This window comes from Salminus brasiliensis, chromosome 19, assembly GCF_030463535.1.
Source record: "Salminus brasiliensis chromosome 19, fSalBra1.hap2, whole genome shotgun sequence".
Taxonomy (NCBI): Eukaryota; Metazoa; Chordata; class Actinopteri; order Characiformes; family Bryconidae; genus Salminus; species Salminus brasiliensis.
Window position 1 is genome coordinate 7051241 of NC_132896.1, and position 26905 is coordinate 7078145.

Sequence of the window (26905 nt, forward strand, 5' to 3'; positions counted from 1 at the left end):
CTGTAGTGTCATGCCTCTTTTTTTATTCCATTCTTAGGATTCCCACTCTGTGTTCCAGCTCAAAAAAATGTTGTTTGTCTGCATAAATTGTGCCAGTCTTCTGCATAATGTTCTGCTCCAGGCTGCCTGTCTGCTCCAGTAAAGTGATGCAATATTGAATATAACATCTGCATCTGACCTGCATCCAGACACACCTGCTCACAGCAGTGTTTCAGTAGACATGAAGTTCTCAGTTTAAACAGCAGGTGTCTCTTCTTTTCTTTCGGGTTGCTAAGAATGATCTGCTACTTTTTCCTTATTGTGTATTTTTATTGGTTCATTGTTTTGGTTTGCTGCATGAACGCAAGCAGAATGATCCATGAAGGTGCAAAAAAAAGATTAGGACACCATTATATCAAAATTCATATCGGGCAAAGAAGACCCCTGTCAGTACTTTCAGCTCCAACACCATGGTCTTCTCAGGTTGGTCATATTGAGTCCAGATGTTGCAAGAGTCCTTGATCACTTCGGCCTTGTAATAATGCAGGTTTCCAGAATTGCTTGTCCACACTCTTGAGTGGGTTTGGCAGCACCATTTCAAAAATGGACCATCCTCTTTGTTGCAGTTAGGATACAAGTAAGGAATGTTCAGCAAATTCTTCTCCACCTTCCCCGTGGCTGTCAGATGTTCTCCGCAACAACCGTAGAGAGCTAAGACTGGCTGAAAGGAAGTGGCGGAAGTCACAACACGACTCCGACCTCCACTCCTATCAGTCTCTTCTCTCCAGGTTTAGAACGGAAGTTGCTGCCGCCAAAGCATCTTACTACAGGGGGAAATTGGAATCCTCTGCATCTGACCCACGCAAACTATTCACCATCTTCTCCTCTCTCCTCAACCCTCCTACTCCCCCACCTCCCACTACCCTGTCTGCAGACGATTTTGTCTCCTTCTTTGAAGAAAAGGTTGACAAGATCCGCCGATCCTTCCCCCCTGCCTCTACCCAGCTCTCTAGACACTGCCCTCCTCCTCCCTCTTCTCTGACTTGCTTCTCTCCTCTTTCCACAGATGACCTCCTACATCTTCTCACCTCCAATAATCCTACCACCTGTCCACTAGACCCTATTCCATCCCCTCTGTTCCAAACAATCGCTCCAAACCTCCTCCCCTTCATCTCCTCTATCATAAACAGCTCTTTGTCATCAGGTCAGGTACCATCGGCCTTCAAGTCTGCCAGAGTCGTGCCCATCCTAAAGAAACCAACTCTAGACAGCTTGGACATCGGCAACTACAGACCTATCTCTCTTCTCTCTTTCCTCTCAAAGATTCTCGAACGTTCCGTCTACAACCAACTGTCTCTCTTTCTCACTCTGAACAATCTTCAGGACCCCCACCAGTCTGGCTTCAAAGCTGCACACTCTACTGAAACTGCTCTCATTGCAGTTACAGAGAAGCTCCATGCAGCTAAAGCTGCCAGACTGTCCTCGGTTCTGATCCTTCTTGACCTCTCCGCAGCTTTTGACACAGTGGACCACAAGATCCTCCTGTCTATCCTTGCCGGTCTTGGAATTACCGGCTCTGCATGGCAATGGTTCGCATCATACCTGCAGGGACGCTCATACCAGGTAACGTGGCAGGGCGACACGTCCGCTCCTTGTAGTCTCTCCACTGGCGTTCCACAAGGCTCAGTTCTTGGTCCTCTTCTTTTCTCACTATACACCCACTCTCTTGGTAAAGTGATCTCCTCCCATGGATTCTCTTACCACTGCTACGCCGACGACACTCAACTCATGCTCTCTTTCCCACCGTCTGACACACAGGTTTCTGCCCGTATCTCAGCATGCCTCGCCGACGTCTCGTCTTGGATGGCGGCTCACCACCTCAAACTCAACCCCAGCAAGACGGAGTTGCTGTACATCCCGGGAACTGCTGGACCAAGAAACGATCTTGCCATCACCTTCGAGAACTCACTGGTCACTCCCTCTACTGAAGCCCGAAGCCTTGGTGTAGTTATGGATGATCAGTTATCGTTCTCAAGTCATGTTGCAAACGTAACTCGGTCCTGCAGATTTCTTCTGTACAACATCCGGAGAATTCGACCCTTCCTCTCTAGAGAGGCCACCCAGGTGCTTGTTCAGTCTCTCGTCACTTCCAGACTTGACTACTGCAACTCTCTTCTGGCTGGTCTCCCTCTGCGCACCATCAGGCCCCTGCAACTCATCCAGAATGCAGCGGCACGGGTCGTCTTCAATGTCCCTAAATTCAGCCATGTCACTCCACTGCTGCGTTCTCTCTTCACTGGCTTCCTGTAGCTGCCCGCATCAGATTTAAAACCCTGACGCTGGCCTACAAAGCCAAGAACGGACCAGCCCCTCCGTATCTGATGGCAATGGTCAAAAGCCGATCCGCACCAAGAGCCCTTCGAGCTTCAAGTACGGCTCGGCTCGACCCACCATCCCTCAAAATCCGCGGAAGACAAGCGTCCAGGCTCTTTTCTGTCCTGGCACCAAAGTGGTGGAACGAGCTGCCCCTGGATGTCCGAACGGCCGAGTCGCTCGCTGTCTTCAAACGCAGACTGAAGACCCACCTCTTCAGAGAGTACTTGGACGAATAGTTCTATGGTCGCCTTATTGTCTTGTGTTTAGTAATGTCTAAGCTTGGAGGTATCTTTTGTATTAGTCTATTCTAACTAGCTGAGGTTTTCTTGGGTAAATAGCAAAGCACTTTGTAAGTCGCTCTGGATAAGAGCGTCTGCTAAATGCCATAAATGTAAATGTAATGTAAATGAATGTTGCGGTCAGGGTTTGTAAACACATGAGTACATTTTGTTATTGCTGTACTGGAGTATCATTTTAGACAATGTGTACTTCCAAAGTATTGGAATTGAGTTTTTTTTTTTTTTTTTTTTTTTACTTATTTCTTTATTTTAATTACATTTCCCAGAGCAATTACAAATCTCAAGCCCATGAGATTTTCTGTATTTCTCTTGCCAGTGAGTTAACTTGCTGCAAGTGATTTATTTTTTAAATATATATATATATATAATTTGCTGCATATTTCCATATATTCCATATTATCCATGTTTTGTATGGAAATGTCCAGAAGTATCTGTGTGTAAGAACAAGTACAACACATTAGACACCACTGTTAAGAACTGTTAATACAAAGCTCAGCATGTCTGTGGTTATTTACAATAGATACCATATAACATTGATCATTATTGTGCACAATGGTTAGTGGTACATTCACATAAAAAGGAAGTTGTACAAGTTAACCTCCTGAGGCCCGGACTTTTGCTTAGCTTGGTGTGCATTTGTAATTTCTCCTATTTGGGATTAGTAGGCCCTAACAAGTATAAAAACTAAACTTAGTCATTTTTACAAAAAAACAATGTTCTCATATGAGATCAAAGGGAAGCATGGTCTAAAGAGGGTAAAGAAAAAAAGTACATAGGAAAATAAATAATTAAATAAATGCAAGAAAGGTGGTTCTTCTATGGCCTCACTTAAAGAATCTTTCATTTTTAAGAGTGTATTATAAATCATTGATTAATAGACAGATAATTGATCTGTTTAATCATTAAACATAAAACAAAGTACTTATTCCTTTAATTCCCTTGAGTGCATCTTTATGTGTATATTTTGACTTCATGCATGCAACTATAACTGGGTAAGATTTTGAGACAAGCTGTTCTTTACATAAGCTTCTTATGCTTCTTGGTACTTTTTAGATCCATGGATGACTCTAAAGGTCTCATAAGCTAGTGACCAATGTTAAAAGTCAGGGGACTGCTGATTTAGCCAGAAATAAACAGGATGTTCGACATGAAGACATGATGGGTTCACAAGGAGTTCAGTGTGAGTAGAAGACATTGGTAAAAACCTTAGGAATGTGGTTAAGACAGTGGTTCACAATCCTGGTTCTGAGGTAGCCAAGGTTGCACATTTGTGTGTTTCTTCTACTCTAACATACCTGATGGGGTGGGTCTGCCAAAACAGAAAAACCCTCAAATGAGCAGGGTAGTGATTTTCCAGGACCAGAACCGAGAGCCATTGGGTTTGGACTGTGGTCTTCAACCCTGCTCCTAGAGATTAACCTTCATGCAGACCTTTGCTCCAGTCCTGGGTTGGGTTTCCCAGAAGCATCTTGCACCTGAGTGAACATCACACTGGAAACTCTCTCTCTCTCTTAACATCTAAGATGTTTTTGGGAAAGTGGGCCTTATTCATATTCTCATCAGACATCCTTAATTTGCTGAATGAGGTGTGTTACTGTAGATTTGTGTAGTAGGTGGAACCTGCTAGAAGGTAGATCTCTAGTAAGCAGGTCAGTGACTAACATGGTGGTAATATGGAGGTGAACTATTCATTAAAGATCACCAAAATCAAGCTGATCATTACAGTAAAAGGGTTGAATGACCTATGTCGTAGGTTCTAATGCTCCTGACGATCAGATCCTTCCACATCATCTAGCAATCCCATTCATCTGCTGCTCAGCTCTCCCTCAAACATGTGGCAGAGCTGAGCTGTTCACTGTTCTCAGTGACAAGACCACCTTGTTCCCACTAGATGTCCTTGTCCCTCATTAAAAGCCACTTCTGGAGGTCCTCCTGTTCACTCTGCACTGATTGGCTGGACAGAGCCCTGCCTCCAGAAATCACTGCTAATCCTCTTAGGTCTGGCAACTCTAACTCGCCCAATCGCCTGCCTTCCCACCCTGTATCCCCCGCCTTCCTTCGGCCCCCCCACACCCCACCCCCTAGCCTGTGAACTCACTGTGTGAGGAGAGTGTAATCCAAGTGGATTACGCTGCAAAGCGGCGGATTGAGTGCTTTGGCAGTGAGTCCATGTAGCCACCCTGTCAAAACTGTTCAGTGGCTCTTTTGCACGTGGATGCAATGGCTGTTCTCATTTTGCTGAAGGTATGAGGTGTCATTTTCTCACGTGGCTGCCCGTCCTGCAGGAGGATGTAATCACCTGCAGGTGAAAGTTTTTCCACCTGATTTGGAGAACATGATTTCTTCAGTTGTCAAATTCAGAACTCAGTGGAAAAAGATGAACCCGAGATTGGATTATCTGGATTACTGAATTTGTTTGGGATTTTATTTTTCTTTTTTTTTTCTTTTTTCTTTTTTTGGACTTCCCCTGTCATCATGAAGAATGCTGAACTGGATTTCATGAAGAAAAAGACAGACCTGGACCAACCCTGCAAACCTACATCCCACCAGTGAACCCTTGAGTATGAACCAGCAGCACAGTAGATGATCAGCCTGGCAGAGGTTTGAAAATCTTGGAGACATCAGCATGACTTTTGGGATGAGAGCGGGTTTTCTGTGGAGTTAGTGGAGCTGTGAGCTCCACTGGACTGCTGTTGGATGGCAGCGCTGCAGAGGACACAGATGTGCTCCCCGGGGACGGCTGCCGGCACCGTCCGGCACAGGACCGGACCTACATGGGTCACGGTCTTCCTGCTTTACTCAGGCTGGTTTTGCCTCTTGACAAAAGCTCAGATGAAGATTCCACCAGAAACGTAAGACACCTCTCAGAAAGATCCATTTTCAAGGGAATTTCTGCCAGTATTTCAAAATGTCTGTAAAGAAAGTCATCTAGAGTGGTTTGGTGTGAAAGGCTCTATTCTAGAGAAACTTAGATCAGAATTGAATTGTGTAGATCTGAATCAGAATTGTGGTGACAGGAGTCAGACGTCTGCTGAGCTTAATGCTTTTGAAAGCTACGGCATAGAAAGCTCTTACAGAAAATAGGAACTGATTACAAATGCCCAGGCTACCTGATGCCTGTGGCCTTTTTGGGAAAGGTTGGAGGAGACACATTCAGGATGTTGTAAGGCAAATTAGCTTGCCTTTTCTCAGACTGTATTAATTTTTGTCTTTTGACAATATATATTAAAAACAGAGAAGACGAGTGTAGGTTCACAGGTCAGATAAATCAAATGGCTATAATTGCATTGTAGACAGTGTAACCCCTGGTTCCCATCACCTATAAGGAAATTTAAGTTAGTAAGTTCCTTTTCAATGCTCAGTTTCATATCAGGCCATTCTGGAATATCACAATGACTGAATTATGCTGAAATCTGGTGAAAAAAACACTGGAATTAAGGGGCAGTGGTGGCTGTGTGTGTTTGCTCCCTAAAGTGTATGAGTGTGTGTTCACTGCATTGAATTCCCTCCTAACGACTATCATTGTGTGTAGAAACATCTGATTCTATATGCTGATGTGCTGAACTCTTAATAGGACTCAGAGTGGCTCATCGCTCTAATGTGCTACCACTGTGGCCCGGAGGTCCCGACTTCGAATCTCAAGCAAAATGTTGCTTTGCCATCAGCGTCCGGAGTCCAAGAGAGCACAATTGGCTGTGCTCTCTCTCTCCGGTTGGGTAGATGGTGCTCACTCCCCTCATGACTCTTAAGTGATTTTGGCCGGGACCCCTCGCTTTTCTTTTGCGAAGCTGAATCAGCAGCAGTTCTGAAAGATCTGGTGGCTGGCTTTGCATGTAACAGAGGAGACATGAGTTATGTTCTTAACCTCCTAGTATTGGGAACATTGCTGGTGCTAGGGTGGAATCATGGACGGGTGGGTTAATTAGCAGTACCAAACTGTGAGAAATGGGGATAAATTTGATAAACGAATAAAAACAAATGTGTTATTTAAGGGCTCTTTAGAAAGGCAGGGGCACTATATATATAGAACCATAGCAACAAGAACCATTCATGGAGACAGGAACCATTCCACATGCTGCTGTGCTAGACTCTTAGTAAGGTGTTCTTTCTGGGTTCTTTAGATGGAAAACCTCTTGTAGCACCAGAAGAGATCGATTATTATTACTCTAAGTCTAAGAATTCCCTTTTTTATGTGTAGGTAAGTAGACACAGACAACATGGAGTATTTAATCTATACCCATATACTGTTGGGTCTGTTCCAGCTGCTAGAGCAACCCCTGAGCCTGGGCAGGATTATTTGGGGTTTAAGTTTAAACCACTTCAATTCCATGCAGTCTGGCATTAGACAACAGATAGTGGTTTAGGCAGTTGTTGGGTTATTTTTGATAATTCCCTCATCGAAAGGGTTTGCCTGCAAAATCCAGTTCTCATGAGACTCTCTGACATCATTCAGCAAATGGAAGAGAGAAAAACGAGAACCAGGCCATTTGACAGACGGCCGTTTTAGACTCTGCATGCATGCAGTAGGCATAATGCTAAAGGGTTATGATGTAAGGCAATATTAATCATCAAATGATTATTCATCAGTTGATTATGTTTTGCATTTATAAGCCGAGAAGGACGGGAAGGAACACTCATTATCAAATTCAGAGATTCTAGCGGGGTCTGCTTTCCATTTGCCTTGTTGCATGGCAGGTGTTCGGTTAGCTGCCTTGACCACATGCTAATCAAGTCATGTAAAGGCCTCTGTAGATAATGATCCAGGTTGCACCTATGGTGCCATGCTGGATGTTGCCCTGGTTAATATGACACTGGAGGGCAGCCAGATACTTGAGCTAGCACACAGATGGTCATATGGTTAGTCACATGGAGACAGGAACTTCATGCTAGCACTCTTCATGCCTTCCGTGCTTCTTTTATATACACGTATGTTTTGCTTTTCTGGTGTACGCTGCCAGTAATATGAGCAGAATGCATGTCATTTTTCGTTCTTTAGGACCATATTAGCCTCAGCTTTATGGTTTACATTGATTGTAGTGGAGCAAAGCACATGGATGTACCCATTCTCTGAAAATTAACCTTTTTACTGATGCATGAAATCAATGGAAGGTTGCTTCACTGAAATGTCACCACTGATCTAAATGAAAGACATGAAGGGAAACTGAAATTTTAGATTGTTCTGTTCGATAACTTTCTCTTTGCCAGTGTTTTTCTGTCTGGGTCTGTGTCTGTCTTGATCCTTAATAGCTTAATGGTGTAACCATCGAATATGCTGCCAAGCCACACAAACAACTCTCTAGATACTTCCAAAATCCCAGGCCTTGTCAGGTCAGAAGCAGTTCATGGTGCCTGGGTCAGCGTTAAGCTTCCCTGGTCACGTCTCTGAGTGTTTGCCCTGGGAGAGATTGTTTGCTTGTTTTCCATATCAACTGTTGTTGCTGTGTGCAAGTACTTTACAATTTACAATTTCTGACTGTAGCCTGTATATTGCTATAATACCACTGTGCCAAATACAATCGTGGCAGTGGCATACACACTACCATGTGACTACCATGACAGTGGTCATGGGTCTCACCACCCAAATACTGTCTGGCCAGCAGTGTTCCTGTGGTGGCCCTCTTCCACTGATGGATGGGATAGAAGGGGGTGATAAATTGTACAGCATCAGATGGGCTGGAATCAGTATACGACGTATATACATGATGGGTGTTCCTGGAATGGAATGGCTACTGGCTACGTCATTTACTCACTTGCATGTACACTAGACACCCAAAGGGGATATTGATCCATTTTTCTTCAAGTGCTGCAAATAAATCCAAAGTAATCCGAAGTTGCATTTACACCAGTGTTTAATTTCCTTGGTGTCCTGTAGTCTCCCAGGCCTGAAGATCACCTCATGCTTATGCAGTTATACCCAGTTGGGAACATTTCTTTGGAATGTTATTTAACACAGTCGGTGCTTAAGCACTAGAAAGACCGTTTTTGTCCACTATGGCAGGCTTGACAGTGGTATTTTCTTAATGTGACTAGAACATGTGTTTTGATCACATCCATTGATTTGCTTTCTTTGTCCACCAGGGTTCAAAAATGGGCCAATAGCCTTTCTGAGCAGTTGAATGCAGTTGCTTTAAAATATTCAGGAGCTGCTGTCCTACAGAAGGTAAACTGATCATTGCTTTAAATCATACCCTTACATGAACTACTTTTCTATTGTAACCCAGACATACTGTTCTGCTCTGCTTGGTTTTAGACAGGCACTTATTCTTGCCTATTCAAAATGGAATTAAACTGTTAACCTGTTAAAATGTCCAAACCTGTTCACCTGTTCACCCATTGTTACTCCCAAACTGAAAGAGATTGCTTATAAGCTTGCCTCTTTTGGAGAATAAAAGATAACAAACGCATGGTGTAGTTTGATATGAATTATTTTACACTTATTGGAAATGAATTAGATACTTTTTGTGGCAATTAACAAGCTTTTTTAAAATTTTGCTGTGCCTTTCGGTTCACGCTGCCTGCCATCAGCATCCGGAGCCTAAGAGAGCACAATTAGCCTTGCTTTTACTGGGTGGGTAGATAGCTCCCTTTCTTCCCACATCACCTCAGTGTGATGCTGGCCGGCACAGGCATCAATCTTCAGTGTATTGGGGAATTGGATGTATACAATTAGGGAGGAAAACTGAGTAAAAATTATGCAAATAAACTAAAAAAATAAATATTTACCATGCTTTTGTCATTCCGTCACATTGCTTAAACCTGACTATACAGAGCATAAATCAAATGTCAATGTAATACATGGGATACTAATGCTGTAGCATGGTGAAATGACAAAAATAACTGGTCTGGATTGAATGTGATATTACTGTGTTGTTATAAATGTAAAACTCTACTACATGTTTTACATCTGTCCCCAAAGACCTATTGCTTAGTCTGCCAATCAATAACCTGGCAGCCTTTAAAAAAACACAGGTTTGAGGATTGTTTTATTGAGTATTGTATTTTTCAGGCTGTCAGGGCTAGAACAGAGAGCCAGTGCAGTCATCTAACCCTAATGCCTCTTCCTAAACTCTTTACTGTAAGAAGATTTAATGTAGCATCGGTTCAAAATGCCTCTGTCCTGAAACAAGTTTACACTGCTGAAAGTATAAGATCCTTGAGAAACTTGGAGGTTCTTCAGTTTGAAACAGTGGAGGAACCTCTTAATGTGCTTTGAGGAATCTTTTTCTTCTAAAAAAAACTTTCTTGATAGTTCCTTAAAGCACCTTAAGAGATTCCTCCACAGTTTCAAATTGAAGAACCTCCAAAGGTTCCTCAAGGATCTTATACTTTTAACAGTGTAGTACTGATCAGTGCTGGCTCTGCTCAGTGTTCAGCTATATAGGTCCCTTTATTGGGGGTGTGGTTTGAGATCCTGTTGCTGATTGACACACATTGGCAACACTAACAAGATCTACCTAATGCTCTGGTTTAGTGCTCAGTGTCGTTTAGCATAATGCTCAGTAGGATTTGACGAGCCTAAGCTTGTTTTTGTATGTGAGGACCAAATTCTATATTTACTTGATAAAGCTATCCTCTTTTAGCCTCTATGTTCTTTATCCCCATTATGATAACTGTAATATATAGGAATATATAGAAAATATCAATGTATATATTTTTTACACTTCCCACAGGTTATTCAGGCTCTCAACCAGGACAATAATTAGGTCCACTTGCATGTAGGACAAGCACATACAGATATAGCATAGGACAATACACTGGACATTCTACATTCATCTATACTTTCATTTACATCATTATTTATTAACCAACTTAACTGGAGATTTTAAGTGGTGTTAAAAAACTATAGTCACCAGCCCAGGGGTAGACAATCGAGCTTCAGAAAGTAAAAGTCTCACCAGGACAGAAAAGCTGACTGGACTTTTACTGTCTGAAGCTGATCTTATCCACCTTGATGAGTTCCCAGAAGCGCGTGGGAGATAATGCAAGTTTCTGGCCGCTTGCTTTAATTCTTCTCCATGATACAATTAATCCAGAGATTAAGTCAGTCAGATTGAGAGTATCTGAGATTTTGCCCAGAGCCTTTGGTCTTGCTGAGCAAGCAGTTGGAACAAAATCCACTGCTGTTGACATCTAACCTTCTGTGGCGTGTCTACACACGGCCCAGCCTGGAGCAAAATTCCAAGTTCAGCTGAGAGATCTGGATTAATATTGAATTGTTTTAGCCTGTTAAAATCAGGCTCCCCATGCATGTATGTAATCATGTAGAGTACATATATATATATAACATGTGTCAAATCCAGTGTCTCACAGTTTTGTTGATTCACTCAGAAACTCAAAGACGTGGAGCCTATTATCAGGATAGAGGATGTGGATGGAACTGCCTTAGTCCAGGAATTTTCTGAGGACATTGAGAAAATGCTGGGAAGCAAAATGAAGTCGGTGAAGGTCAGTGATTTCCCTGAAATTGATGCGCAAAGTGTTAATTATTTCCATCTGCAGGTTAGAACTTCATATCTCTGCTGTAAAAAAAAATCACATAGGGTATGTTTTTATTTGAGTTTGATGGTTTAGCTGGTGTCATGATCAATCTACACCAGCTAGTGACGTTACTTTTCAGTTGTTACTACATTACATCAACCTGACCAAGCTTGACCATACTGGTTGACCAGCATGATCAAACTGGTTGACAATCATGACCAAGGTAGTCGACCAGTTTGGCCATGCTTGCCAGCAGCAGATCATTTACTGATGATTCTGAGTCAGCTCAACTCAACTCCAAACTCCAGATGTTAGGAGAACCAAACTAAGTTGAGTTGAAAAATACACAGATGCTTTATCATTTTATGTTTACTTGACTTACTTTTTTATGTTTATTGCATGGGTGCCCACACTTTTGCATACATATGTATATTGGTCATTTTTATGTACACTATAGCTGTGTCTGAAGCTGTGCTCTAATTACCATATAGTGCACTATAGCGGGGTCCCATCATTTTGTTCTGGTGTCTGACAACATAGTGCCAAATTTTCAGTGCACTGTAACAATCGCACAATGCACTACCATATTTAGTGGTACACAAACGATGTACACTAAATGGACATGAAATGCCCAAAATCCCTTATGTTGTTTGGTCTGAAGATTTGCGTGCAGATTCTCAGAGGATGACCGACTGTTGTACAGCAGGGAGCTCACTCATTTAACAACGGGTCAGAAATCGCTCACAACCTTGTCGAATTCTGTTCCCTGTAGTAGTGCTCTATACAGTGATTTTTACATGTAGGGGACAGTGGATAGGGCATCATTTGGGAGACAGCTTATAAAAATGTTAAGCTCGCTATTGCTAGATTACTAATGCAACTGTCTATGTTGCTCTGTTAGCATTTGCACTTGATGAAGGGATTTTTTTTTCTGTCTGAATTTGACATAAATATGTTCTGATCCTAAGAAATCCTAATAAGATCCTAATAAGAAAAGGTCAAATGATTTCTACACCAGTTCATTAATGAATGAATCTTTCCTTATATGAATCTCTCTCCAGCGGCTGGCAGACACAGCAGAGGACGCAGATTTATATCATGAGTATAATTCAACTTTAACGGTGAGGCCATTATCTTCAAATGTGCATATTTACGAGATGCATTGGATTGAATGTGTCTGATGAGTTTTGCCTTTTAACAGTTCGACTACTTCAACTCCATGCTGATAAACACGATGGACGAGGAAGGGAACTACATTGAACTTGGTGGGGAATTTCCTCTGGAAGAAAACGAACATTTTAACCGACTCCAAGTCAACACACTAATGAGTGACATCCAAGTCCCAACCAATGTGTACAACAAAGGTGAAACTCCAATAACCCCTAAAAGCTGAACCTTCACTACTGCCAAAATCACTATGAATAAGATTTCTACTTCTGTAGCCAATACTGTATGCCTTACTGCTCTGCGTCTCTGTCTCTGAGTTTAGACCCAGACATCCTGAATGGGGTGTATATGTCCGAGGCTCTGAATGACATTTTTATCAGTAACTTCCAGAAAGACCCAACTCTCACATGGCAGTACTTTGGCAGCTCTACAGGTTTCTTCAGGCTCTATCCAGGTACAGTGAGAAAACAGCATGACCACCTTTCTTCTACTTCTTCTCGTTGTAACTACACTCATATTTACACCAGCTAGTGACATTACTTTTTAGTTGTTACTACATTAGAAGTACCTTGTACCTGCACTAATCTGCTACTTTATCAGGCAAACCTACCATATACTTTGTAGGTTTGTAGGTTTAAAGTTAGAGTGTAGTGATTGTAGCCCATCTATACCTGATCACAATAAGACCACCACTGACAAATATACTATTACCCAGCAGTATTACCAACATTACTCTTAAAAATAAAGGTGCTTCAAATGGTTCTTTGGTCGATGCCACAGAACAACTTGTTGATGCCTGAGTAGTTTCGTTTTTCCTTTAACTTGGTAAACTGTGTTGCCTACATGTAAAGTCAGCATACCTTTTTTTGCAAAGAACTAACAGAAGAATCAGCAGAGCAAAACTGATGCAAAGTTTCAAGGCATTATGAAAGGATAAGTGGTGTAGGATAGGAAGAGTGTAGTGTAATGGAAGGAGTTTATGGAGACTGGCACCAGTAGACCCTTTTAACCCAAAAGACCTGAATGTGGGTACATACTTCATACATTTATATTATAGTTTCATGATAAATTCTGAATAATAATTACGTATTCAACAATTAGTAGAAACGGGATAATTAGTGTGTATTAAATAATAAGTACATTATGAGCAATTAGTACTTATTGGACAGTTAGTGGATACTGGATAATGAGTGATTATTAAATAATAAGTAGATTATGAATAATGAGTGCTTATTTGACAATTAGTAGATACTGGATAATTAGTGATTATTAAATAATGTGTAGATTATGAATAATGAGTACTTATTGGACAATTAGTAGATACTGGATAATCAGTGATTATTAAATAATAAGTAGATCATGAATAATGAGTGATTATTGGACAATTAGTAGATACTAGATAATTAGTGCATATAAAATAATAAATAGATTCGAAATAATTAGTGCTTATTGGACAATGCGTAGATACTGGATAATTAGTGATTATTAAATAATATGTAGCTTATGAATAATGAGTGCTTATTGGACAATGAGTAGATACTGGATAATTAGTGATTATTAAACAACAAGTAGACACTGAATAATAAGTAAGTATTGAAAAGTTACTTACTGAATAATAAGTAGATATTAAAAAAGAATAATGTTGAATAAGTAGCACTTATTAAATGACTGTAAATGTATAGTTTAGTAATTACTAAATGTATAGTACTGAATGTATAGTATAAATAATTAGTAGGTATTGAATGATTAGTAGATTAAAATGAAAATTAAAACTCAAACATATGTCTGGGGTTCAAGGAGTTTGAATCTGGCCCTTTGGAGAAAGTGTTTCAGGTACAGCAGCATTGCTAGGCTTTTTAAACACTGTGTACAGTATCTTTATTCTCTCCCATTAGGCATCAAGTGGACTCCAGACTCTAATGGAGTGGTTGCCTTCGACTGTAGGAACAGGAACTGGTGAGCGATTTTCTGCTGATGCCACAGAGTACTTGCAGTTGCAAAGCCTCAGCAATACTCTGTGTTCTACAGCCCGTTCTGTGCTTGCCCAGGGTGGCAATAGCAGATTAGCCGTGTGGATAGCACCCAAAATGTCTGCTGCTTGTAACGGGTGGCAGCACAGCCAATGAGGCCCTGATCCCACTCAAAGACTTTAATCCTGTCCTTAAGTGGTTAGCAGCTCAATAGCCAGGTCAGTGGGACTCACATGGGCACCATATGTGACTGTTTATACAGCCGTGCCTAATAGCCATGAAGCTGGTTCAGCTAGCGTGGATCGTCTTTATTTTTTACAGAAGTACGGCGAAAACAAGTCACATGACAAAAACAGTCAGTGGTGAATGGACCATTTATGTCATTTCTCTTCTCATTCTGCAGGAGTTGTCATGTTGTGTAAAATGACGTGTTATATAGTGAAAGTATGACATGAGAGATTATATAACACTGCACTCGCAGACTGTTGTAGTTTACCTTGCCTCCCCTGGTTTACCGCATGAGCGAAAGTGCTCAGACATGGTGGGGCCAAGGTTTTAGAGTGCAGAAGAGGCTGTCGCCTGGGTGCAAGGCGTGATCTTTGCTCTGAGCTTTTCCCCACTGCCTCAGGTACATCCAGGCTGCCACCTCTCCAAAGGACATCATCATAGTGGTGGACGTCAGCGGCAGCATGAAGGGGCTCAAACTGACCATTGCCAAGCACACCATTAACACCATCCTGGACACTCTGGGAGAAAATGACTTTGTCAATATTATTGCAGTAAGTGAATCAATGTTTACAGTCGTCTACACCTTATCATGGAACAAAAGGGGGGGCAGTGCCCCTGTGACAACAAGCTTGGCATACAACCTTTGCAAACACTGTGACAAAGTAGCACACCAGTGTAAAAACACTTTGTCCAGTCAGTCATTATCTTGTTTGTATGAAACATGAGAATCTATAGTGTACAGAATATAGCATTGTAAAAATTCACAAAAACAAATTATAAATAATTAAGATGTTAAATTATATTTAAACATTGACTCCTATTGTCCACAATGCACAAGTAAGAGATAATTGGTCCCTTTAACAAAGTCACTGGCTCCAGCCTGCCCCCCCACACCCTACTTCAAATGGTCTACAACCTCCAACCAACTTGTAAGCAGGACCTTCAGTCATGTTTTACACAGTATTTCAGTATCTTAACTTTAACACTCTGTCAATCACTTCCTTTTTTCTGCAGTACACTGATTACGTCCGCTATGTGGAGCCCTGTTTTAAAGGCACGCTGGTGCAGGCAGACTTGGACAACCGAGAGGTAAATCGATTATCTGTGAGATAAGTCGATTATCCACATCGCTTGATCGCGAGCCACCAAGGCAGCGATTTTTAAAAGACGCTCAGCAGGATACCTGAAGCTGAAGTAGTAGACTTCAGTGAACTATCAAAAGCGAAGGCCTATTTCTTCTGACACTGTCATTTCCTTCAGTTTAGGAGAGAGTGTCTTGCCCTGATACACTGCTCAGGCCATGTAGGGACTGGGGTGTAGACTCAGAATTACATGTGTCCTGATTTGTAATCAGGTAGTCAGTCAATGAGCATGTTACCAATGGTCATGTCAATCTGTCATTGAATGTTTAAGGAATATAAGAGCATAAGGGTAACTGGGGGGACCCACAAGTTAATACAGAGAAAACACTGTAGGAAAATTGATATTTTTTTTGTGTTCACATTTCTATGGCCTTGTATATGTTTCTGAACCCTGTTCCTGGAGGCACCATGCCCTGCACAGTTTAGTGGACTCACTGCTTTGACAACCCCCCTGCAACTCTAAAAGGGTTTGTAAATGAGCTGATTAGTTAATCAGGTGTGTTGGGAGCAGGGAAAGCACTGAAATGTGCAGGTCAGGGTGCCTCCAGGACCAGGGTTTAGAATCACTGGCCTATACTTAGGTCTATATGTTAGTGAAGGTCAGTGTGCCAGGGCCTGCTCAGCACAGATAGAGCCTAATGCAGGCCGGCAGGACTGGATGTAGAGCTGGTAATGATATTCCGGTCTTATCTACATTACATCTGTTTACAGGACTGCCTCAGATCCTCTCAGGAAAGTTCTGGAAGAGAAACTCAGTAGTAAAGATGGAATTTTTTTGGACTTTTGTCTTGCTTCCATGAAAGTGATCCAGAGGAGCTTCCGATAGGCTTGTATTTGATGGAAATGGCTCATGATTCAGATGTTAAAAGTGGTTACACATGCATGCAGTATGTTTAACACAAGGAGCTGAAGGTTTAGCAAGAGCTTTAGAGGTCCATGTAAAATTAGCTGTTTCTAACTAAGGTTTTAATAGCAGGGAAGTCTTTAAACAGCAGGTATTCTTCAAAAAGTTGAGGTGTTAATGAGTGAAAGCTTTTCAGAGCAACTGCATTTACATGTGTTTTATCCATCTACAGCATTTCAAGCTGCTGGTGGAAGAGCTGCAGGTGAAAGGGGAGGGGAAGGTCAAGAAGGCCATGAAGGAGTCCTTCCGAGTGCTGAATGAGGTCAATATCAAATGTTTACAATCACATACATACTTACCATATGGGAGCACTCTGTACTTAATTACAGACTGTAGACCCTCTGTTTCTCTGCATACTTTGTCAGCCTCCATTCAGAGGTCTTCAGAGAGCAGGTGTTATTTGGGTGGTTGGTCATTCTCAGCACTGCAATGACACTGACATGGTGGTGGTGTGTTAGCAGTGTGTGTGTTGTGCTGGTACGAGTGGATCAGACACAGCAGTGCTGCTGGAGTTTTTAAACACTGTATCCCCTCACTGTCCACTCTAATAGACACTCCTAGCTAGTGGGTCCACTTTGTCAATGTAAAACTACCACCAGGTCAATGTCACTGCAGTGCTGAGAATGACCTACCTCCCAAATACTACCAGCTCGGTGGTGGTCCAAAGAACTATCACATGATGCAAAGCTTCTTTACCAATAGAAAGATTCTTCACACAATCGCACATCTCTATCACAAACATGGTTCCTCATGGAAGCAAAAGTAGCATCTCTTAAAGAGCCATGATACAAACAAATGTACCATGATAAATGAAGTGCTATAACATACTTTTAGGCCAAATTGGTTTCATTGTTCTGAAGTCCTTCAGATTTGTGCTGGGACAGGGTCAGAGAACACATGCAGTTTTGTAGTAAATAAATCTACTGCTTATTTTGCACTGATCATGTTCTTTTGCACAAACCTGGATGACTTTCTTGGGTACTTTTTATTTATTACTGTAACTGTAAACTCCCTTATTTGTGGATAATCTTTACTATAACATTATTGTTGTAATGGTCAAAGGTGTGAAAGGTATTCTCATTCATTACTAAAATGCATTTATTTTCAGGGCAGATTTGCAGCTGAAACAGGCAGCCTAGTCCATCCCAACATTTTTCAACATCAACATTTTAATAGAACATTATCGTCATTATGGCTTTTAGAAAAATTCCCAGAAAGACTTTTGGGGATTTTTCTAAAAGCCATAATGACGATAATGTTCTATGAAAATGTTGATGTTGAAAAATGTTGGGATGGACTAGGCTGCCTGTTTCAGCTGCAAATCTGCCCTGAAAATAAATGCATTTTAGTAATATCAATTAAAGGAGCATCTCTGTGCACTACTGAGCATTAACATGCTACCTGAACATGAACCTGTAAGAAATGGCCTATAGGATGGTATTAGCTTTATTTTGAGAGTACTGGTTCCAAGGTTTAGTCTATTTTTTACTATGTAGCACTGCACAGCCTTACACACACACACACACACATACGTACATGCACATGTACTCTCTGTGTGACTCTTCCTCTCAGGCTACGGCGAATGGGCAGGGCAGCCTGTGCAATCAGGCCATCATGCTGATCACAGATGGAGCCATGGAGGATTTCCAGTCTGTGTTTGAGGAGTTTAACTGGCCTGACAAGAAGGTGATTTGTTCAATAAAAAAACACATGAACTACGATATCAAGTTATCATACAATATCGTGATGTATCAAGTGACTGCTGAACTGTGATCTACTGTGATCTACTGTACCTTATCGAAGTTATAATAAAACAATGATAAATGGTGTTATTACAAAACCGTGTCAGATCAAACATGGTACATTTTCAGGAGTTTAAGTTTTCAACTATTAATGTAATTTATTGTGAGAGGATTTTAATTCAGGTGTTTCGGTCAATTTATCTTGAAAAAGACAGTGAGAGCAAATGATGAGGTTTTGATAAGACCATATATAAAGAAAGTGTAATTTATTTGTTGTACTAATGGTTTAAACAATCAAGGTAATCGGTGGAAACAGTACGTGGACCTAAAACAATGAACGATGGAAGGTTTAACTGCAAAACCCATTTCAGTTCCAGTTTCAGCAGTGTTTTTCAGTGTAATGGAAATGGAAACTAGACAATATGCTATATGAAGGGTAATTAAGCAGTTATTAGAGAATGAAAATGTATAAAAACTAATCACAAGAATTGTTGTGGATTAGTTTTCTATACAGACAAAAATACTGTGGTAATAACTATACAAATACCTGTAATATTTATCCTGCAGTAGTGCAAATGGTTCCTGTGGTACAGTACTGTTGCTGTGGTAATGTATATCATCGCTGTCCAAAGAAAAACATGTATCTCCAAAACAGCAACTAAAACCTTACAGGAGGTGAAAAAAGCCTTCTTTACTTTCAAAGGAAGTCAATGTAAATATTTTATTCCAAGTCTTTTTCAAGCATTTCTATTGGTCCGTTCCAGACCCAGAATTATTAATACAGTGTACTGGGCAGCTACATGGTTCAAAGGATGGACAAAACCAAAAACAGACAAAAATGGAGATGCATGATTTTTATCGGACAGCAGCGATATGGTATCCTGTGGTATTGAACTTAAAACAGGAAATTTGTTCTTCTGGTAATTTTTTTGTGGTTTCTTGTAGGAATTATGGAATTTGTGGTATTATGTCTGTATTATTATTAACATTGGTTTTATTATAGTAATGTTAAATACAAGAGTCATTGCTAAAATCAGTTATGGAAAAAAATGGTTTATTTTGAATAAATGAATACAACTTTTTTAACATTAATACCCTAACATTTATATTGTTTCATTTAAAATAAGTCACATTAGTCAGTAAATACATTTAATAATTTGAATAAAAAATATATATATAGTAAAATTGTGGTAAATTAAAATATATTAATAAGGATCCAACCATAACATAAGATATCACTAAGTTACAGCTGAACATGTGGCTAAGTCTTCAGCATAAGCTAAAGCTAACATTTTTAAACTAGTTAATAAAGTAGTTTGCATTTTGAGATACTTTCCATCTTTTTGACAGCTGTGTGGTAAAGTTTCTCATAAATGGTAATGTTTGTTAACAAACTTGACATAAAATACAAGTATTAAAATGTCAGTCGTTGAGAGAACAGTTAGCGCTAGCTGGCTACAATGAAAGGTTTGCCACATGCAGTCATACATTTTTCACAGAGAAATTAAAAAATGAAAAAAATGAGTGCAATTCACCTTTTTTTGTCTTATTTGAAATATAACTACTGTTTTTCACTGAATTACAGTATTATTATATGTAGGTGTAATGTATATGTGTGTTCATAAGACTGTGATTATTGAATTAGATTAATTAGATTACATTTCAGGAGCCATTTATGCAGAAATACAGATAATAGGACTTACATATTAATAATAAGAACCCCATGGTTCTCCTTCATAATCAACATGTAATCACAATTTTATATTTATTAACAACAATAATCATATGAAATGATTCAACCATAGCTTCTGACAGTTGATTTATTCTGTGCCTTACAGGTGCGAGTCTTCACCTACCTCATCGGCCGAGATATGACCTTCGCAGACAATGTGAAGTGGATCGCCTGTAACAACAAGGGTGAATTTCAGAATTTCTAATGTTTTACATCATTTACTTTGAAAATAAACAGGTGTATGTTTTTAATGTACTTTACTACTGGAGATATGTCATGACTGTCTAATCATAAACTTCGTCTAATCTTGAATCTAAGAGATTTTTATAATCTGACAGGTTACTACACGCATATCAACACCCTGGCTGACGTGCAGGAAAACGTAATGGAGTATCTCCATGTTCTGAGTCGTCCTATGGTCATCAACCACGACCATGATATCATCTGGACTGAGGCGTACATGGACAGTGTGGTAAGAGCTCATGCTGTTCTGGCACTTCAGTGGACCTAGAAACACAGTAAATGGTGTTTCACACGAGAACCTAAAAATTATAATAAAGTATTTAGCCCTATTATATTTTTAGACTTTCAGGAGCATTGTAGAATTATGGAGTCTGCAACTGGAAGAATATGTGTGTTCCTAAAATCCGTAAGCTCCAGAGGACCCAGAAAGCTCAAGATCATTTTAGTTTAGAACATTTAATATTCATGCACCTTTCTCTGATTTTCCTTTGCTTGTGCATTGATGTGCATGACATAATTTTATTATTATTATCCCTCATATTACTTTATTTGTATGCCTAGGAAGCACCAGGTCTGCATATGTGGTGTGTGTGTGTGTGTGTGTGTGCTCTGACATTCCTCATTTCATTGTATTATTGTGTTTTTCTCCCCATCCTTTACATCCGTCTTCATTTTCATCCAGCTCCCCAACACTAAAGAGGTAAAAGGGTTAGCACAGTAGATCACCCTGTAGCCTGTGTAAGACATAGCAGAGCCTGACAGTGTTTGTGTAGTAGTCTAGCATACTGGGAAACTGACGGACTGCTGTTTTGCAATGCCCCCTGCTGTTCAGTGTGGTCATTTGCAGGGCTTGCTGATTGAAATCTGCTTTTGTCAGCAGTGACACGTTGGACGAGATGGTTTAGACTAATCCTCTCTAATTTCGCCTATAGCTCTTTAACAGCATGGCTCAGAGTCTGCTGTTGATGACCACAGTGGCAATGCCTGTGTTCAGTAAGAAGAAAGAGACGTTGTCTCATGGCATTCTGCTGGGAGTGGTGGGCACCGATGTTCCTCTGTTGGAGGTCATGATACTGGCCCCTCGATACAAGGTACAAACAGGTTAAGGGAATAGTTTGGTGAAAATCAAATTCATACAATTTACTCCTTACCTCAGATGGCGCTGGTTAGCCAGGTTTGGTGTCTGTTTGCTCTGGCTATGTAGCTGCAAATTTATTTGTATAGCTATTTTACAACTGGTGTTGTCACAAAGCAGCTTTACAGAATCAGTAATCAGTACAAAGGCAAGAAATCAACAACATAAGAAGACATGAAAACCTAAGACCCTCAGTGAGCAGCCAAACGTGACAGTGGCAAGGAAGAACTACCTCAGAGCTGGAGGAAGAAACCTTGGGAGGAACCAAGACCCACAAGGGGGACTGGACCCATCCTCCTCTGATCAGAACTATTTTAAAATTATTGATAAAAGTCCCTGAACCACCATATGAGACTGTTCTACTGCTCAGGTGTACAGTATAGTCGTAATATCATAATATAATAATCATGATAATCATGCTGTATTATAACATAATATAATCGCAGTGAAGGTCAGAGTGATGAGAGTAATCATAGTTAATAGTGGTAATATTAGTAGTGGCAGATAGTTAGGAGTCAAATTAGATTTTAACATGGTCATTGGGCAGGTAGCGGTGGCAGGAGGGTGTGCAGCTGGTCTGGCACGGGTGGTGGGGGAGCCTGTTGGTTGGACTGGTGGGTTGCAGCTGGTCTGATGCAGGTAAAGGGACTCCTGGGGGATTTCTGGCACTGTTAGCTATAAAATGCAGGCGCCTGAATTTTTCCAGTGTCTTAAAGCTTCCCAGCAATATCAGTCAGATACCTAATCCATATAATCTGCAGCATTTAAACGACATAATCAAAAGCATCAGACACCAACCCAGCTGGGCACCAATGTTGATAGATATTATCTGGGTGAATGCAGCTTGTGACGTCAAGTGACCAAAATTCAATGTCAGGACAACGTCTCATGCCAACGTCAGTTTGATGCAGAACTGTTGTCACAGCTGACGCTGATATTTTGTTGGCTTTGAGTCATGGTGTTAAGTTAGCAAAATTCAACGTCTGGCTAACGTTGAAGGTTGATATCAACCAAGTGTTGGCTTTTGATAGATATGGGACTATCATTACCAACCGAAATACGACATCTGTTCAACGTTAGGTTTTGATGTCCACTTGATTTCACTTTTTATATTTGAAGTAAGCTAAATTTGATTTCCAGTGAACTATTCCATTACTTACACCTCATTTTTGGAAGTATGAGTAGCACAACAGTAGCAACTGTGATTCTAATGATGTATGTGTCCCTTAGCTTGGAGCTCATGGTTATGCCTTTCTCATTACCAACAATGGCTACATTCTGGCACACCCCGATTTAAGGCCACTAGTAAGTATATCGGACCCCTGTCCTCAATTAACGGATCATTTTTTCTCTCCTGTGTTAATAATAATATATTCACTCTTACTCTTAAGCTGAACAGAACCTTTTTCTCACAGTATAAAGATGGAAAGAAGCTGAAACCCAAACCCAACTACAACAGTGTGGACTTATCTGAGGCTGAATGGGAGGACACTGAAGAGATAGTCAGTCTGACACATACATGCTAGTCACATGTACAGTACCAGCAAAGGTTTGGACACCTGTGCTCAGAAGATAATAGATCTAAAGAGAATAAAATCACACTGTGGACAGCGTTTGTGTGCAAAATGAACATTTGCGGTGTACAGTGTTGTTTTGTAATTAACACTTTGGGGCATTTAACACTTCTGGTGTTGTTTGTACTCATTTTGGTAGCATCCTTAATTAACACAAACTCCAGGAAGTCCCCCGACACTACTCATTGTCAATCCAGCTCTACTGGAGTGAATAACATTTAACACTGTCATTTTTACACTAATGATTTTAAACCGGCCACATCTAATAAAACTTCTATTTTAGTCCCTCCTTCTGCATTGATGCAGATTTGCACACTCAGCAGGCTCAAACAAGATCCACATTTACTGAGACCTTTGTTGGCTGCTTAAAGCTGCTTCTTGGGGTCATTTTAAAAAATCAATTAAATTAAATTAAACTGAGCATATACATTATATATAGTACTAGAATATAGTAATATATTTATTAAATAGTTACTTGTATAGTATAAAGTATTACTAGATCATTATATCGTAGGTATTTCCATACTTTTGCCTGGTACTGTATATAAACAATAAATAATCAGTTAATGAGTCTCACACCTATACAAAATAAAAAGTCTCAGATATGCAGTCTGTTTCTCTTTCAAACAGTTGAGAACTGCCATGGTGAAAGGAGAGACGGGCACTCTAACTATAGATGTAAGGTCCGCCGTGGACAAAGGGGTGAGTCACTATTTTATAGAATTTGACCACTGCATTGTTTAGTTACATCACATATACTAAACCAGTACAGGCCTAATAATTTCATAAATATCAGATGGTAGCGATGGTATTATCACTATCATCAGGGCTGCATGCTTAATACTTTATAGAAAGCATGATGTATAGAGCCAATTCAACAGTCTGTGTAAGAATGTGTTCCTCAAATTCAAATTCTGACTGTATTTATTGCCTTTCTTTTACAGAAAAGACCATTATTCCTAAAAAATGATTATTTCTACACAACCATCAATGAAACACCATTTAGGTAAAATATGTAACACTTTTAATTTCTTTTCATTTCTAATACACTTTTGTTGTCAGAGTGAAACTGATAATATTCAGTACAAGCAATATCATATGCTTCCTTCATTTTTTAAAAAGTATTTTTAGAAAATTAATTTTCATTATTAATTAGCACATTTCACACAGTTTATTCCTGTGTATGTGTTGTGTTTCAGTTTTGGAATGGTGCTGACTCGGGGTCATGGAGAGTACATGTTCTTTGGAAACGTCTCTGTTGAAGAGGGTAGGTTGGTCGTATGTGACATAATAATATGATAAATAAGATGCATGCAACAAAAGCAAAATGTTTCCCAAAGCTCTTTATTCTAAATGATCAGTCATGCTTTAGACACGTGACTGATATTGAAATAGCCTTTGCCGCTTGGTAATTCCATGCTTGTGCTTCTCTGCAGGCCTTCATGACCTCCAGCAGCCAGACCTGACTATAGCTGATGGTTGGTGAGTGCAGCTAAACAATTAAACCAATCACTGAATTGTGCTGAACCTTGTTGGTGCTATAAAACCTAATTGTAAAACCACTGTGATCATGTACTCCCATCAGCCATTGCATTAAAAACATTAGGGAAAACCTCTACAGTGGCTCCTGTCAAGGGTGGATATATTAGGCAGCAAGTGAACAGTCCGTTCTTGAAGGTGTTAAAAGCATAAAAGCACGGGCAAGCATAAGGATCTAAGCCACTTTAACAAGGGCCAGACTGTAATGGCTCACCAACTGGGTCAGATCTTTAAAACGGCAGATAGGTCTTGTGTGGTTTTTGTGGTATGCAGTGGTATGACGGGGTCATGAGTGCCTAAGGCTCATTGATGTGATCCTCGAAGGCCTTACTTACAGGCCTTACAGTTGACACAAGAGGGACCTACTCAGCGTACTCAATATCAGTAGGCAGGTGTAGTACAGTATATATACCGTGTGCCCTATATTTTCTGCTCTACCAGTCACTTTGTTCCTTAAGGTTGTACCACTTTTTTGTAGTCTGTGTATGTCTCGTATCATGTCTCATATAAGTACAATAATGTTTCTTACCCTGTCAGTCTGTTTTGATTGATATAAACTGTGATACTGATTGTGGATTTCACGGCTAGGACCTACTGTGAGACTGATATTGACCCCCATCATCGAAAACTCTCTCAGCTCCAGGCAGTAGTTCGGTACCTGACTGGGAAAGAGCCTGATTTGGAGTGTGAGTTCTACATGTCACTGAATTATTTGCCTTAGAACAACTCAAGCTCTGTTTTCTTCAGATTTAAGCGGATGTGTAAAATGCTTTTCGGCAGGTGATGAAATTCTGCTCCAGCAAACTCTGTTTGATGCTGTCGTAACAGCTCCTTTGGAGGCTTACTGGACGGCACTGATGCTGACTGACAGTGGGTGAGTGCCTTGTTTTATGTTTTATGAGCTAATGCTAGATGGAAAAGGCCGTTAATAGCAAATGTCATTAAGGGTTTATGTGGGTGTTTTGTGTCCTTTTTACCACCTTCAGTCTTCAAGTGTTACCAGTGATTATTTAGGTAAAACCTGCTCCTTGAACCAAGGAAGACCAATTTATGGACCTTAATGCAGAGCATAAACAAGACATTAGGAAAAGGTTGTTAATTATACCTTTGTGGGTAGTTAATGTAGTTATGATGTAAAAATAACTCTCCTGCAGGGTGGAGGATGGGATGGAGACAGCCTTCCTTGGGACCCGCTCAGGCCTCATGCGAGTCACCAGATACGCCGGCATTGAGAAGCGAAAGGGGAAGTGAGTAAGCCTTAAAGCCAGAGATCTTTATTTCTCCACCCATCCTGATATTTGTAATAATAGTACAAATTACAGTTTTGCTTCCCTGAGACGCAGCTTTTCACTACATTACCCTCATGAGATCCTTTTAACCCAATAACCCACAGGAAGTTCTTGACCCGGGCAGACAAGGAGAACCTTTTCACTGTGGACCACTTCCCCATCTGGTACCGTTTGGCAGCTGAAAACAAACCGGGACAGTTTTTATACTACATACCGGATGATGACGTCAACAAAGGTACCTATATGACCATTAATGTGATGATGGATATGGTCTTTTCTAAATTCCCATACACAGTACCACTCAAAAGTTTGTACACACGTGACATTTGTTTCAGGGACAGATATAAATAGCAAGTTTGGCGCCTGTACATGGTGTCTAGGTGCTAGGTATCTTCTTCGGGACTGTTGGAAAAGCATCCCAGGAGGCTCTTGATGGAGTTGAATGAGAGAATGCCAAGAGTTTATATAGCAACACAGAGTCAACTCAGAGTACTTGTAAAACAAAGCTTCTGTACATGAAACCTACAAACCTTTTCAACGTCAGGCATTTAAACATCAGCTTAATTTAACCGATTAACTAAAAACCTGTGAAGTGAGGCATGCACAGCCACAGATCTGTAGGTGACCTACAGCAGATGACTGCAGTTACCTCGTTTCCACAGGCAAGAACACGGTCGTGGCGGTGACCTCTGTGACTGTGACCGAAGGGAAAAGGACGGCCATGGCTGGAGGTATGAACGAGCTTTAATTTCTTCAGAAACAAGGCCTGTCAGTGCTCATCTGATGTTCACTGTGAACATGTTTAATATTATACATACATTCATTTGATATAGAAATATAATGTACACAGTTATAACATGTAGACTTGTAACATCTGTTGAAATATACAAAGTAAAGATTGACATTTTAATGAACTAAAACAAAAAGTAATGTTCATGGTCAGACAATAACATCTCCACATGGAAAGACAAATAGATGAAAAAGGAGGAGGGCGCTACAGTATTTCATAATACTGGGAAAGCAGTAATCTTTTTGATGTTTAGCACAATTCTGGGTAAGAGAGGTTTAGAGGTTAAAAAGAGACTTATGTTTCTGCAAACCCTGTGAA

The 26905-nt window shown here is 40.4% G+C and overlaps 1 protein-coding gene across 2 annotated transcripts in view; it reads left to right on the plus strand.

Moving 5' to 3' along the window:
* The first annotated feature begins 4778 nt into the window (after positions 1-4778).
* cacna2d4b (calcium channel, voltage-dependent, alpha 2/delta subunit 4b) overlaps positions 4779-26905 on the plus strand; it is a 34999-nt gene continuing 12872 nt past the window's right edge. For both annotated transcript variants that reach the window (XM_072663554.1, XM_072663555.1), the window contains exons 1-25: positions 4779-5506; positions 8733-8814; positions 10983-11099; positions 12194-12253; positions 12334-12496; positions 12622-12753; positions 14195-14255; positions 14898-15048; positions 15512-15586; positions 16716-16805; positions 18116-18229; positions 20124-20202; positions 20356-20489; positions 21193-21351; positions 22626-22700; positions 22811-22897; positions 23600-23671; positions 23914-23975; positions 24169-24236; positions 24406-24451; positions 25097-25194; positions 25289-25382; positions 25663-25755; positions 25902-26032; positions 26460-26528. In XM_072663554.1, coding sequence (XP_072519655.1) covers positions 5352-5506; positions 8733-8814; positions 10983-11099; positions 12194-12253; positions 12334-12496; positions 12622-12753; positions 14195-14255; positions 14898-15048; positions 15512-15586; positions 16716-16805; positions 18116-18229; positions 20124-20202; positions 20356-20489; positions 21193-21351; positions 22626-22700; positions 22811-22897; positions 23600-23671; positions 23914-23975; positions 24169-24236; positions 24406-24451; positions 25097-25194; positions 25289-25382; positions 25663-25755; positions 25902-26032; positions 26460-26528 — 2467 coding nt within the window. In that variant the 5' untranslated portion in view covers positions 4779-5351. The remainder of the gene's footprint in view (positions 5507-8732; positions 8815-10982; positions 11100-12193; positions 12254-12333; positions 12497-12621; positions 12754-14194; positions 14256-14897; positions 15049-15511; positions 15587-16715; positions 16806-18115; positions 18230-20123; positions 20203-20355; positions 20490-21192; positions 21352-22625; positions 22701-22810; positions 22898-23599; positions 23672-23913; positions 23976-24168; positions 24237-24405; positions 24452-25096; positions 25195-25288; positions 25383-25662; positions 25756-25901; positions 26033-26459; positions 26529-26905) is intronic.